The sequence below is a fragment of the Cebidichthys violaceus genome, unplaced genomic scaffold (genome assembly GCF_023349555.1).
Source record: "Cebidichthys violaceus isolate CVI_PGR_0920_01 unplaced genomic scaffold, fCebVio1.0.p SCAF_22, whole genome shotgun sequence".
NCBI lineage: Eukaryota > Metazoa > Chordata > Actinopteri > Perciformes > Stichaeidae > Cebidichthys > Cebidichthys violaceus.
The window spans coordinates 2,415,548-2,431,356 of NW_027176395.1; the positions used below are offsets into that span (position 1 = coordinate 2,415,548).

General features: G+C 39.9%; 2 protein-coding genes across 2 annotated transcripts; both read right to left on the reverse strand.

Annotated features, from left to right (window-relative positions):
- Positions 1-543: 543 nt before the first annotated feature.
- Positions 544-11,914, reverse strand: ezra (ezrin a). The gene is made up of 13 exons (XM_068717617.1): positions 11,742-11,914; positions 9,985-10,068; positions 8,505-8,600; positions 7,103-7,377; positions 6,097-6,180; positions 5,683-5,829; positions 5,273-5,369; positions 4,700-4,863; positions 4,452-4,582; positions 3,658-3,818; positions 3,031-3,123; positions 1,680-1,952; positions 544-1,366 (listed from the first exon to the last, which is right to left on the reverse strand). The coding sequence occupies exons 1-13, from the start codon at positions 11,751-11,753 to the stop codon at positions 1,202-1,204; spliced, it is 1,782 nt and encodes a 593-aa protein (XP_068573718.1). The 5' UTR covers positions 11,754-11,914; the 3' UTR covers positions 544-1,201.
- A 297-nt stretch (positions 11,915-12,211) lies between these two features.
- nenf (neudesin neurotrophic factor) lies at positions 12,212-15,012 on the reverse strand. The gene is made up of 4 exons (XM_068717727.1): positions 14,797-15,012; positions 14,612-14,672; positions 14,314-14,417; positions 12,212-13,788 (listed from the first exon to the last, which is right to left on the reverse strand). The coding sequence occupies exons 1-4, from the start codon at positions 14,935-14,937 to the stop codon at positions 13,612-13,614; spliced, it is 483 nt and encodes a 160-aa protein (XP_068573828.1). The 5' UTR covers positions 14,938-15,012; the 3' UTR covers positions 12,212-13,611.
- Between the last annotated feature and the right edge of the window lie 797 nt (positions 15,013-15,809).

Genomic DNA, 15,809 nt, shown 5'->3' on the forward strand with positions numbered 1-15,809 from the left:
ATGATGTCATAGTGATGTCATCAGGATTATCTGGTTTAAGACTACACATTTATTTAAAACTGAAAGTCTGCGCTAAGAAGGGGGGGGGGTTCTGAGTTTGAAAGTTTTTGAGTTGCATTATGGGAAATGTAGGAGCTTTTCTTTTTTGGAGCTTGCTAGCGACTACACATCGGGAAATCTCTACGGCTCTGGCAAAAATATACAAAATGGCTTTATTACAATTAAATCAGATTATCTAGATTTTACCTGGACTACTTAAAGTACATAATCAGGATGTTGTTCAGTACAGGAACTCTCAAAGCAGAAGGTTGTTTCAACAGAACCATTATGGGATTAGATGTTGCTGTGTGGGGGAAAAAGGATTTTCTTCTATCTCTGATGTAAAAACCATAAAAGCATGTGAGATTATAAGTGTATTAAAACTAGTTAAATACATTGCATTGTTATTTGGACACAGATGAAAACAGGTGCACAAGGAGCTGAAACTGTTAACGGAGAAAAAGGTGACAAGAAAGAATCAACAACAATTTGTGATAATCGATAAATTGTTTTATGTCATTTATTGAAAAAAAAATGCCATTCAGCATCTCAAATGTGAGGATTTGCTGTTTGTCTCTCATTTATGTTTTTATAAATGGAATACGTTTGGGTTTTCAACTGTTGGTTGGACAAAAGCAACATAATGACATGACGTAATAATCAAAAAAAGAATCAATACAAGAATCAATAAGTGAAATTATTGTTAGTTCCAGTTTTACAAGTCACCGATTGCAATATGGGACATTCATTGAATTAACCTAAATTTAACCTCTTCAGTTTGGTATACTAAGAAAACTGAAAAGACAAATTGCAATAAAGTGTTTGATCGTTTATCATATTGAATTTGTTCATACAGGATATCAAAAACACACCAGCTTTCTGATATGTTTTAATGTTTTAATGGGACTAAACAGCACAGTGGAGATGTTTGAGTGCTACAAAGAAAACAAAACAAAACAGTGCTTTTCAAGCAAAAGTTAAACCAACAAAATAAAACTCATGGAGGTACTCGTACGCAGATCAGCTTCATGCTTTTCTGGGTCTTTAAAATCAGGTGTGGCTTCAATTACATCAGTTAAAGAAAGCATTGCTGAACGGGAGGGGGGGGGGGGGGGGGCCTTCATGAGGTATTTGGGCGAGATCTTCAGGTCTCTGAGGTTTTCTACAAGGCCTCAAACTCATCAATCCTCTGCTTGGTGTTGCCCATACGGATCTGACGCAGGGTCTTGTACTTGTCGCGGCCGGCTCGGACGTTCTCGGCGTGGAGGAGGTCGTTCTGGGTCTTCTTGTTGTCGTCTCGGGCTTCTGCCAGCTCTGAGCTCAGGGCCTGTGGACGGAGGACATTTCACTCATCGCACCAGAGAGTTTTACACTGTATCCTCTTCAGGTTTAACAGTTGAAACCTGTCTGGTGGCTTCCTGATCGACTGACAGAGTAATGTCTCTTTGTGTGGTTGTTGACTACGGTGCAACATTCAGATTTTAGACCACTGAAAACATTTTAAAGTTACAATCTCGAAGATCTCCGTTTATCACTATGCTCCATTCACAAACACAATAATGTCCCCTCACAGAACATGGCCACTTCCTAAAACCTGAACCCACCCTTTCAGTTGTTTTCTAACTGGACCCTGAACTCACCAACAGCTGTTTCTGCAGGCGCTGGTTCTTCTCGGCCTCGGTGAGTCGCTCCTCCTCCTGGTGGTGGTCGTTGATTTCCTGCGTCTGCAGCTCGGCGCTGTAGGTGCTGTTCTCTTCGCTGTGCTCGTGGTCGCTCTCGCTGTCCGAGGAGGAGGAGGAGGATGAGGAGGCGGGAGCCTCAACAGGAGCTTGAACAGGAAATGAGAGAGTAGAACTCCTCACATTGTGCAGCTCCTCCTTCGTCTTTATCAGATTCTCCTCCATATCCATGACCTGGGACGAAGAGGAGAGGTTTTGTTTAGTTTACTTGACAGAACGAAACAGTTTTAATGAACCAGAGTTAGCCGAAAAAGCACGTTTTCAGACTATGAAGCAATGGCATGTGTTAAGTATCAGTATGTCTGTGACCAGTTTGTGGACAAATGAAACTATAGCAGGCAGAGCTGGACTCTGATCTCAGGTCTTAATTCCGCTTTTGAAAAACTGGTTTATGACGACTTGACTTTATCTTTTCCACGAATGGATGTTGGTTTTATTTATTTATTCAAGGATTCTAAGCTTCACTTGTCAGGTAATATGTGTGGTGAAATGCAACGCGGTGTGCTGAAGGACTAGTGTGACACATAAGGATTAGAAAAAATAAATATAGGGTGTAAAATCTTTTATAAAAATTGTAAATATAAGCATGTATGTCGTGAATTCAAATATGAAACGTGCAGAGCAGTTAATTCATATGCATGTATATTTTTCTTCCAACACCACAAGCTATTAAAGAGTCTTTCCCTTTAGAAAACAGAGTGTATATGGCCTCCAGCCTTTATTGATGGGTCGTAATATTAATGTATTAATTAACTGGATGATAAGCTGTCACAATAAACATTTCTGGAGAGCAGTATACAAACATTTCATAACAGGTTTATAGCACACTATGATGTACTCGTACACTACTGTCAGGGCATTTGAAGTGTTTTGTAATGTACATTATTTCAAGCCATTTTAACTTATACATATCTTGTTCTACTGTGTTTCACTACATTTACATGTATTATCTCTTCATACGCCAGCATCCACTTACAGTAATTAACACTTACATCTGCGTACTAAAACATTAACTTAAAGTGCGTTCTCAAACATGTATTAAGTATTTATATTCTGCTTATAAATGCTAAATAGGAGGACTTAAAATAAAGTGTCTGCTCCGGTTTTAAATACATCCCAGATAGCTGGTGAGCTAAATAAAAATGAATCCTTTTTTTGAACTAACAAAAGTGATAAAACACAAACGATAGAGAAAAGGAACCGTGTGATCACAGGTACAGGTACACCTTTTGATCGCATTTTGAAATGTCACCTTGCTGTGCCATGACTCAGCCTCCTCCTCCTTGGCTTTCTTGATCTCCTCCAGCAGAGTGATCTTGGCGCTGTACTCGGCCAGCTCTGCAGCCTGAGGGGGGGGGGGGGGGGGGGGGGCACAAGCCGACAGTGTCGTTAAAAAGCCCGAGAATAGACACTCGATCACCTCGGCTATCTGAACACGGTGTCATTTTATGAATGGATGAACAAAAAAAAACAACAACCCGCGATTAAATAAATGTAGTACTTCTAATTCCAGTGCATTTACCTGAAGGCAATACTGACTTTAAAGATGAAGACTTCACATTTAACTTCCAATACGCTCAGAAAATGTCATAAAAACATAAAAGTATCCTTGTTTTGCTCAGCGACATCATGAATATTTGATCATTTCTAAGGAGTTTTAAAGTGAGAAAGAGTCTTAAATAATTTTCTCATGCTGCAAGAGAAGCTAAATCCCTGAAAAATCCCCCAAACTGAAAGAAAGCATTAGTTCAATCTGTATTCACAACAGTTAATGTGTGTTTATCCTGACTGTAGGAGCTTTGTATGTGTAATGAGTGTTTTTCTATCACGACTTTTTCTCACGTGAAAGATTTGAGTGCTTCTTGCACCGTGTACTCACCAGCTGCTCCTGGCTCTTTATCTGGTCCTCGGCTTGCCTGGCCAGCTCCTCCTTGGCTATTATGGCCTCCATCCTCTCAGCCTCCAGCCGGGCCGCCTCCTGCTCCACCCTCCTCCTCTCCTCCTCCAGCCTCATGGCCCTGTCCAGCTGCTCCTGAAGATCTGCGGGACAAAGTCAGTGAAATTATTCTACAGGGTGAACTCAGATTTTGTATTAATTATAAATCATTTGTTTTACTTAAGGTGGTGGTTCCTGTTCTTTTTGGCTTATAAACCCTAAATATGCAGTATTTTGAATGTAGCTGATGTAGTTTCTGATGTATTTGATGATGAATAGGACATAAGTTGATAATTAGAAGTATGGCTTTTGTATTATTGATTTTATGTACTTTCTCTATGTATTCTATTGCATTGTTAATTGTTTGTGGATGTTTGATCACCCTGCTTTTTTTGGATGAGCCACACCTGCCAGCATAGAGCTTGTTAGCCTATCAGGTGTACATGATGTGTGAATACGGGCGTGTGAAAGGTGGACACCTGACGGAGATCAAAGTAGGATTGAAACATAGTCATTTATACATCTTTGTGGCATGGAGTAGAGTGCAGACATTGCCTTTTTTCAAATCCAAACGTATTCATTTCACTGTTTACCCTTTTAATGTAAAGACGTATTTCAATCAAATAAACAGAAGAGGGCGGTAAAGCCTTGCTACTTATGCACAACAGAAATTCTACTGTTGATTTACTTGACCAGTATGGTCCGTAGCGAGTCAGAGTTGAGCTGCTGCGTCTCACCTCTCTCTGCTCTCTTGGTTGTCTCTTCAAACTGGTAGAGCTTCATCATCAGCTCCTGCTTCTCTCTCTCCATCTCCTCCTTCTCTTTCTCCATGGTCTCCCTCTTCTTCTTCTCACTCTCCAGCTGATCCCTGCAGAACACAAGCGCAAAAGACTGATCATGCATGTTAATCACAGCCTCAAGATTCAAATCCTCACGCTGAGAGACCGTGACGGTAACACGTGTGACTTTTAAACCTCCCCCTTACCGCTCCATCTTCTTGTGCAGCCTCTCCTCTTTGGCCTGAGCCTTCATCTGCTGCACCTCGATGGTGTCGGTCTTGCGGCGGCGCATGTACAGCTCATGGTTGCCCATGCACAGCTGCAGGATGCGCTTGTTGACTCGCAGTCGTGGAGCGTAGAATAGAAAATCCTTTAGAAATGAACAAAGTGTCAGGGTTCGTCCGTATAGCTGTGGTTCCATTTTTTATAACCTCTAACTAAAATGTAGTCACAAATAAACTTCCTCAAGGTTTAATTTCTTATATATCAAGGATGTTATTATGAAAGAAAACGGTAAAAAGCTTTTCTTTTTTAAGACTGTTTTAATTGAACTTTAAGTGTCTTTGCACAGATACCTAAAAAGTACATACAAATGTACCTAAAATTGTTGCATATGGGCTTTTTCAATAAGATTTATACAACTTTAATCTCGTTCTTTTTCTGTAAATGTGCACCACATTACTGCTGCTTCATGGTGCAAATCTGCAAGACATCTTTACACATTTTTTGACATACACTTGATGCGCTACGGAGGACCGCAAGAACCGTTAAATACTTACAGGAGCTTTCTTATCTATGGGCTTGATGATGAATTTCTTATCGTTGAAAGAAATGTTTCTTATTTCACTCCAGGGGAATCCAATCTTTGGAGAAAGCCTAGAGGACGAAGACAAATCAGACAAACTCAGCAGGATGTTTAAGAAGTTGGTTTGCGCTTACAGAATATTCACAGGCTGGACAACTCTTTGCACGTAACATAGTGACAACAGTGTTCATGTTGTAGTAGAATCAAGAGAATCCGGTCAATGGCCATACGGTCAAACGTGTTATTTAAAACTTGACCGACTGGAAGGAGAAGGTAGCAGAGGTCGATGACTGCTCGCGTGTTGCCCTCCCGTCTACAACTGCATGTCATCAAATCAATAAACACTACACTTATGATGTTCAAGTCACTGATTCGTTGACTCACTTGTCGTCCTTCTCGTAGATGTTCAGCCCCAGAGCGTCGACTCCCAGCCACAGGTCTGAGCCCTTCTTGTTCTTGATCTCAAAGTAGTTGACGCCGTACATCTCCAGGTCCTGAGCGATCTTCAGGTACTCAATCATGGACTCTTCCCTGTTCGGGGTAAACAGACGGATGAAAACATGGAAGAACACACACTGATATCGTCTATGTTTATAGCAGCATTTCCTTTATAATTAAAGCATTTATCTTTTACTCAAATAGGTGAGATAAAAGAGTTGATTGAACACAATTAGTCGGGTTGGCTTCCATTTCCAGCTCCGTTTAGGTTCAAAGTATATATGTAAAATACACAAACTTGTTTAAAAATGAGGATAAATACTCGTTTTTCAGTTGAACACCAGAGAGTGTATCACTTACTTCAGCATCGATCTGTGCTCCTCGTGCCAAACCTGGATCCTCTCCTCCCACTGCCCCTTGGACAGCTTGTGTTGTTCCAGCACTCTGAAGGGAGAGACCAGTTATCAGCAACCCACTGGTGAAAATGTAAACAGTCTGTGTATACCTACAGCGCTAAATCAAACACATGCTGCAGCGTCTTGTCTTGTTATATCTATCAGTTGGCGATTGCGAGTGCGTAATAGTACACAGGTTCATATTTGAGTCATCGGGGGAGCTATTCCGCTGGATGATTTCCATTATTTTCCAATTTATGGAAAGTAAATTTCCTCCATGCACACATGTCCCGTCACAGTGAATGGTAAAGAGGTCTTTTCCCTTGTTGGTTAACCCTTTTTAAGTCAGTAAAAACAATATAATTATCATTCTTTGCCCACAGAAGTTAAAAGCAAAACACACATTTAGACGCTTAAAACGAGTTGCTTCTCGGACATAAAACAGTCCTTTCCATACATTGGTGCTTCATTAACTCATTTCACATATAGTTACTGTCTGGAGAGCTCAAACAAAACATTCCACAGGGTTTCCACCAAGGAGCATCCAGTCCTCTTTCTCATCATCAGCTGTAAACATGTCAAACGCATCCTGTTTGCTGTTACTATACGAGTAACTGCTTTGTAACAGAAGACTTAACAGCATCTGCCTCGCATATTGTTTAATACTTGGCCTGTTTCCAAAACAGTACAATCTGTCTTTTGGCTTGAAGAACACAATTTAAATAAAATTGAGTCTTTTACTTCTTGACCTTTTTCCATTATCTGCTATCTCTACTATCCACCTCTCCGTGGATCAATCTCTGAACAGATTTATTACTTTCTTGAATATCTATATTAATTTATCAATACATTTATTACCAATTACACAGATGATTAACACTTTCAAGGATTGAGGAGTTTTACCTGACAGGTGATCTCAGGCAGTAAAGTAGATGCCAGAGGTCACACGGAGCTCATACATTCCCTCTCACCTCTTGGGCAGCAGGCGCTCGGAGGACAGGTAACCGGGCTTAAGCGCCGACTTGTCCTGCTCTCCGTACTTGGACTGGACGGCGTAAGAGGCCAGCAGCACAGCGGACTCTGGAGGGCAGTAGATCTCCTCCCCCAGAATGTCCTCCTTCACCTGCAAGAAGAAAAGCCTGCGGGTGACGTCCTGGATCAGCTCCTCGGTCACGTCCTCTGGGTAGAACTTGACCCTCAGCTTGAACAGCAGGGGAGTCTCCTTCCTCACATCCTGGACCATCACCTGAGCAGAGCCGAGTCACGAAAGAGTAAGGCAAGGTATTGAAACAATGTAGAGTAGAGAAGGACAAAAGTGAAGCAGTGTTCCATTACAGTATGACGGAGTACAGTAGAAAAGAAAATAGAGTGTGAACATATAGAGTAGAATACAGTACAATGGAGTGTAATAGGATACAGTAGAACAGAAGCAGGATAGAGTAGAATAAAGTTAAATATAGAAGTTTTGACCGAACAGAGTGAGACTAAGTTTGTTAACTTATATTAAGAATTAAGATAAAAGGAATATCTCGGAGTAAAATGAAGTAGTTTTCACAATCATGGGTACTTGCAACAGTAAGTAAATATGTTTGTGTTTAGGTTGAAAAGAAGGACACACAATAGGTTTATAACCAATGCACTACCAGCTACAACAAGAGGACTGTATGAGACACACGTCCCACCAACCTGAACATCACATGCTGGCTGGGAGTTTAGCAGAAACACTTAGTAAGCCAGCAGTAAGGTTTAAATAAATAGCTGAAAGTCATAAAAATGGCTGCGGTACAAATACAAAAGCTAACTTAACCTTGAACCTACTTTAAAAAAAAAAGGAAAAAGAAACAAAACCTCAACATGAACAACTCCAGGATCACTGTGTCCCCTATGAAAATACAATGTTACAATATATTAACAGTATTTAAGTAACAGTATTAAATACCTTCCCGTTTAAAATCCATTCAAATTAGCACATTTGGTGTCGATTAAGGGTCAATTTAAATAGACAAAAAAAAGACTGCGAACCAATGCAGTATATCAATAAAAATATACTAAAAATAAATAAAGAGTAGAAGGCAGTAGAGAAGAAAAGAGTGGAGTAGAGTAATTGTAAAATAGAGTTTAGTTAAAATAATAGAGTCAGATTTAGTTCATTCCTTTATAATATATCAGAATATTCCAGGATAGAATTAAGCACAGTGTAGTCGTCAATAAAATGAAGTTAAAGAATATATTAGAGTACAATGGATTAGAGTAAAGTAAAGATATAATACTGTTACTGCGAGAAGAGCAGCAGAGAAACAGCAGCTTAACAGAACAGGAGCAACCCAATGTGTCAGTCATCTTCACTCTGACTCAGTGAAATCACAGGTTTACCTTCTTTTCAGAGTTCAGCCAGGTGACGAATCCTTTGGAGTCGACAAACTGAAGCCCAAAGTACCAAATCTCACGCAGTCCGATGGTCCTGGCAACCTATAGCACAGGGAGAGAGAGAGAGAGAGAGAGAGAGAGAGAGAGAGAGAGAGAGAGAGAGAGAGACTTCACTTCATTCTTCACACTTCCTATTATTCTGCTCCTGAAGAAACAACCTTTGGTTTTAGGATTACGCACAGACTGTGAATCAGTCTCCCTTGTGATAATGTCACTGTGAACAACAGCAGCTGAGGTGGTGAATTTGCTTTAATGCCTCAGGGACCCCTTTATCACGGAGCTGCCCGTCAAGTACAAAGGTTTAAGTCATTACACAGAGCGCTCCGGGGAATACTGTCGAACTGTCGGGTGCTGATGTCGCCCTTCAGTACTAGTTATTCATCATTTATGGGTGAGCATTAACTGCTGTGTGAGTGTTATAACTTGAATAACTTTAACAGTGTGTTGAAGGATTTCCTAAGACGGAATCTGTCTGATATTAAGTTTAAAACATGACTTTGACAGAAAGTCAACATATTTGGTGAATTGCAACAGAAGTGTATAGTTAGCTGCATGTTCTGTACTCTTCTTCTAAACATAAAATGCATTTTATTCAAATTGTTTCACCCATTATATAAATAATTACAATTAAGTTTATTACCAATAGGACACATTTAAATGAAGTATTATCAATAAATAATAGGAGTGTCTGTAAATGAGCTACCTCCTACCTGATTTAAAGATCTGCCTTCTAATTGCTCTTTGATAAGAGACCACAAGTGGAGGAAAGTAACTGAGTACATTTACTCAAGTATCGTACTTTTGTCGTATAATTTTGAGGTAGTTAAAACTTTCATTTTATGCTGCTTTATACTTATTCCAGCACATTTCAGAGGGAAATATTGTGCTTTTTACTGCATTTGTCCGACAGCTGTGGTTACTTTGCTGATGGAGATTTTACATTGAAAACATATGATTATCTCATGAAAAGCACATAGTAATGGATTAAACAACCCAATGGTATTAAGCTACTTCCATATTAAATCAGCAGTAACAATAATACAATAATATTATAACAGTATATCAATTATAGCGGGCATTTTTGTGCATAACAAATACTTAAATTTTTTATATTTTGAGTATACTTTGCTGATAATACGTCTGTGTAAATAAGATTTTGAATGCAGGACTTTCACTTGTCGTCAAGTTTTTGTACACTGTTGCATTTCTACAAAATATCTGAAATACTTCTTCCTCTACTGAAAACAACAGCATCCCGTCTACCCACTGACTTACTACAATCAAATACTTCTTTCAAAAATGTTTCTGTTTGCAGCTATACTTAGTGTTCAAGAAAAGTGAAAGCGCTGCGTTGAAGTTCCCAGCTAAGACAACAACGACCCCATGGGTCTGTGTCCTGGTGCTTTTCACACAGTAACATACGGACCTGGTCGAAGAGCTGCTTCCCTGTGGTGTTGGGGTGGAAGGAAAACTCCAGCTCTGCGTCCATGGTGGTGACGCGCACGTTGACCTGAAGCAAAAAAGATCATGGAGTCACGTGACGACATGGATATTGGGTTTTTTTTTCTCATTCCCATTCATTTCGAGCATTTATCTGTTTTCACTGATATATATCGGAATCCATCAAACCTGCTTTCCTCATACTTTTTCAGCATGCCCAATTTAGCAGGAATATTTCTTTTTTTATTTTGGGCACATTTGACGTTTACATTACGAAACAACTTTTTCAAAGTAAAAAAACTGAAATAATAGAGTCAGTTGTGTGGCGCTGTGAAAAGGATTGTTCATAAACCATAATTGCTCACTATCTCATCAGACTTTGGACTACCCTTGGGAGGTGTCCACAAGGTTGAACATATGCAGATTAAAATATCAAAATACTCCCTGCTTGCCAAGTTGCCTTTAGACTTTACCATTGTTAGTGAGATCAACCTCTGTTATAACAACAGCAATTCGACTGGCACATAAATCAGATTTTTAAGCGTTCCTAGAATTCATTTCCAAAAAGATTTTTTTTTTTTAAGTATTATTCTCAAATATTTTCCACAAAAGCCCAATAAACTTAGGAAAACTGCATGACCCTGGCCTGCAGCCCAGATTGGGCTTGTAGCAGTTACACAATCATTTTATGAAGTTTTACTCGAGCACACCCTGGGTGTCATAAAGATAAACCCACTGAAACTTAGGCAACACAAAACTGGAGCATCCATTTATGAAACCTCAACTGTTTCCACTTTCCATGATCACAAGCGTACGATAACGTCTTGACTCCACGACGTCCTGCTGATGCATCGCTTCCACTTTGAGCTCCAAACTTTTCATGTTTAGTTTATACTTCTTTTTTTTGGGTATCTACTGGATAACTGTTCAACGTTAAGACAGAGTTCAACTCTTGAGTCACGTCTTCAGCATTTTGCCAGAACACAGGCGATACCTGCCACCGTGACTCATAATGTTTCAACTCAAGCTAGTTTAACATCAGTGAAATGGACGTCAGCACGACCTCTTAAGAGAGGCTTTCTCCTTGGAGAGTCAATATATGCAGCGCTGCAGTCGTAACGCACGATCCGGCCTTTCTTATCAGTTTTCCTACAGACTGATGCTGAATACTTTAGTAAATGTAACTGGGAGAATTTAGGACTTATAGCAAATAAATGCATAAGGGATTCTGTGTTTTGGATGGAAAACTGATTGTTGATGACTGTCTTATAAAATCAAGGCAGGGGGGGAAACAAAGCAGTTAAACCAAACAGTCATGAGTTGTTGGTGAAAGTTACTCTTGACATTTACAAAATCACTCTGGCCGCTCTGCACGACCACACGGACAGAACACGGCACTGTTCCCAGCCATGAAGCAGCGTTTCGGTAACATTGTTTCTGCCAGGAATGTGTGCAGCATGGGTCAAACTCTACATTTGGTTAATGAGTAAATGCCAAGAAGAAAAGGTGCCTCTTAGAAATAACTCACAAGCTTGAACATAGAAAAAGAATCTGTGATTAAAACTGTAAAAAAAAGAAATACGGTTGACCCTTAAATTAGTTTTTTTTAAAAGGTGTTTCTGCTGCAGTATTTAGACAGATGAATTTATAAAAAAAAACAAAAAACACCCTTTCAAACTTAAACCAGGAAGAGACGTTTCAGTGACGCATTTAATCTTTTCACCACAATCACGAGAGTCTTACTGTTTTGGGCATCTTGGCTCCGGTTGGTGGGCGAGCTCCAGCAGAAGAAAGTGTTTCCCAGGTAGACCGAGGCTGCAGTGGTCGACTCCCAGCAGAACCTCCAGCTGATAAAAGAACGCAGCTCCGCTCTCGCCGGCAGACTCAAGGGCAGGGCTTGTGTCCTTTGAACTCAGCTGTAGAACACTCAAAAGTGACGTGGGAGGTTCTAACTTGGCTACTATCACACAAACCGACAGACTTACCCCGAGTGTGACCATCCGGCAGGGCAAGACGCACGGCTCCACCTAAAGTCAATCACCTGCCTCACCGCTGGAACTGTTGACCTTTGATCGGAGCATGCGAGGCTATATAAGCCCGGACGTACTATTTATGTTGCCTGTTTGGAGGTGACATGAGTGAGTCATGAGCCGTAATAAAGTCAGATCATATCAAGATAACATCTCAACAGCAGAGAGTGCACAAAACTCAAGTGAAAGAAATTTACAGACTTTAATGATAATTGTACAAAAACAACATACGGGAGAAAACATTCACAGAGTTGCAGATTCAGTGGTTTTTTAATTACATAGATGCTCTGCTGGACAATGTGTTCAGTGACAAAATGTTATACTAACATCTAGAGCAGGACCCCCAAACTGATAGAGAGGTGGAGCAGGGACCCCCGACTACACATATATGGTATAAAATTGTGTTTTATATTAAACTGGGCCTAGTGCCATGTATAAACATTCCTTGTTATTGTGCATTCAATACTAAGCTATGCAAATAATACACAGGTTCATATATTCATATTTTAAAAGGTACAGTGACATTTATAAACACACCTTGCATGATAATCATGCATACAAGCTATTCAAATAGATGTTTTTATTTTAATCATAAATGTGGAAATGAAAATGAGTGATGGCCTATTAGTGCCACTGCCAAGTATAAACATACCTGTTATCTTGCAGACAATGCTGAACTGTTAAAATAATGGACAGATTCATGTTTGGGAGAAAAAAAAAAAAAATTGTCTAATCAAATAAAAATTCCACAGACCCCCTGCAGTACCTCCATGGACCCCTTAGGGGTCACGGACCCCCTGTTGAAGACCTCTGATCTAGAGTTTAAGCAATTCATGAAATGAATCAGAAACAATCTTGTATCAAGCAACAAGGCCAAATGTTTTTTGGCTCCAGCTTCTCAATGTGACAATTTTCTGCTTTTTTTTTTTTTTTTTAAAACACTTAATCGCTGTAAATTTTAAGATTTTGGGGTTTGGACAAAACAAGACATTTTAAGACATTATCTGGGAATTTTTCTCTATGTTCTGATATTTTTGAGGCTTAAGAATTAAACGACTCACTCCTATCAATGACGAAGAGGATCGATAGTGGCAGCCATACTAAAAACTTAACTGGAGGGAATCTGAGGGGTGATGTTTCGTTTGTTGATTGCGTCTGGTCTGTCAGCTCACTCCCCCTCTTCTAAACAGATAGATGGTGTTTTGTGTTTACGTCTTTCTACGGAACAAATCAAGTTACGTTTCTGTAGGTTCATTCAGTAAGTTTATGTTTTTATTGCCCTGAAGAATGTAAAATACTATCACTGTGTCCACATACAGTGCACTGCAGGACCTCTCCATTCAAAAAGGTGTTTGGCTCATTTCTACTTCATTTGAGTGTCACGGTGCAGAATGACCGTGTGTAGCTGACACGAGAAGGATGTTCCCACAGCTAACAGAGGATAAATATGAATATAAAGTATTTGTATCATATGCGTTTTGTTCGTCTCTTGTACACATACTGCGATTGACTTATCACGCTCTGATTCAAGTAAAGAGAAAATAAGACTTTTTCACTATGTCTTACAAAAAGGTAAAATGAGATTAAAACTCATCTTTGATTTGAAAATGAGGCTGGTCCTCTGGTTTGAAGGCTGCGTTGGGACTTCCATCGTCCGTGAGGATGCGTGACGCTGTGTAACCCACGATGGGATACTTTGTTTTGTACGTCTCTTCAAATACACTATCCAGAGACTCCAGCTGCTCTTCAGTGAGGCCCGTCTGCGGATGTGCAAATGGAGAAAAAACAAGTACTTTGATGAGCACTAGTCATCTGTTATGCAGATTATAAAGCCCTTTGAAGTCATTGATATCTTTACAACAAATGAACATGTTGGTAGCAAAAGAAGAAAAGTACAGGAAGAGGCTGGAAGTCGTAAAAACAAAGAGTTATTAGTAATGTGTTACCAAAACTTCAAGTGCTGAAACACATACATTTTTACCATCAAATCATTGATTTTCACATTTCAGTTAAGCTTTATTCATGAAGTCTCATTGAGATCAAGACATCTTTTGCTGGAGACAAAAGAACAAATTGTGTTTTTACAACACAACATAATTACAACAGGACAGTTCAGTCACACAAAGCAGTGTGTAGAATTTGGTTCATTCAGACGAAACTGTGAAGTTTCGGTCTAGTTACACAGTTCAGAAATGCTCAGGTGTCAGATGTCGGTGACGCCCTGACACCTGCGGTCCAAACGACTGGTGGGTGAATTGTTGCCAGGACAAAAACACTAAACCTACAGTATCTGCCGTCAGGTCTGCCGGGTCCAGGGACATCTTAGCCACAGCTCGCGTGGAGTCCTTGCCTACCAGGGCGTTGTAGGGCGCACCATTTCCATAAAACTCTGCAATGTGTAAAACAAGATATCAATTTCAAAACATCTGTGCATTCTGAGCGGACAAATGTCTGGTCCGAGTGCAGATTTCCTTCCACAGTTTTGTTTGAATGAATAAAGCACATTTAAGTGACAAAGCAATTGTTTTTATTGTCTTAGAATTAATTTGAATGTTCAGGGTTTGAGAGGTGGGTTGTATTTACCTTTTCCCTTGGTGACATCAAACACAACTCCTTTTACTGCCATGTAAATAGGATGTCCCTCCTAAAACAGGGAGGGGAGAACACAACGCAAAAGAGATGTACATCGTTATCGTGCACACGTGCATGAACGCGCCGCTCAGACACGAAAACTCACCCTGGATTATGGGGTTAAAAACAAAGTTTACCACGCTGCCGTCGTATCTCTTCAGCTCCTCCTCGGTGAATAATCGGACGGGTCTCGTGGACGGTTTGTATTTTAATTTAAAGTCTTCCGCTGACGTCGCAGAGAGGACAACAAACAGGACACACATCCGCGCCGTTGCCATAGTGTGATTGTTTTGGACGAGTGTTGGTGCGCTTTGAAGCGGACACTTTTGTTCATCCACTTCCCTGTAACTGCACTCTGGGGCTGGTGCTGCATTTACTGCCGTCGGAAATTTTAGAGTCACCCAAAAAGGGACTTTTAATGATTCATGATTCTTAGGCAATAACTGGCAGGCAACACACACGCACACACACACGCACACACACACACACACACACACACACACACACACACACACACACACACACACACACACACACGCCGACATTTCCCCTTCACAGGCAGTATAGAAGAGCCTATATCTAAGAACATCTACTCAAGTACTGAACTGAAGTACAATTTTGAGGTACTTGTGCTTTACTTGAGTATTTCCATTATATGCAAGGCTACGTTTTGGATGCAAATGTTGTACTTTTTACTACATTTATTTGACAACATTACTAGTTACTTTGCAGACTCAGATAAATAATACATCATTTAAATAAACTAATAAATGATCAAGAGAGTAAAATATTCAGCAGCAGTATAATTAGAATTAGAATTAGCCCCACCTTTACCAGCTGCAGCATTAGTGAAGCTTACACATTCATCATTAATTATAATCATAACATATAATAAACATGATTCTGAAATAGGCCATTTTCCATAATGAGTTTAATGATGTGCTTTTATTTATACAAACACATGCAGGGTATTTACTTGTAACAAAGTATTACTGTTTTTTATTGTATGCTTATGTGAAGCACTTTATATTACTTTTGTGTATGTGTGTTGTATGAATAAACGTACTTTTTCCACCACTGTTAACATTAATATAAAGAGAGAAATGGCAAACATGAACCAATCAATCAACAGGTAGGTTACTTCAAGGAG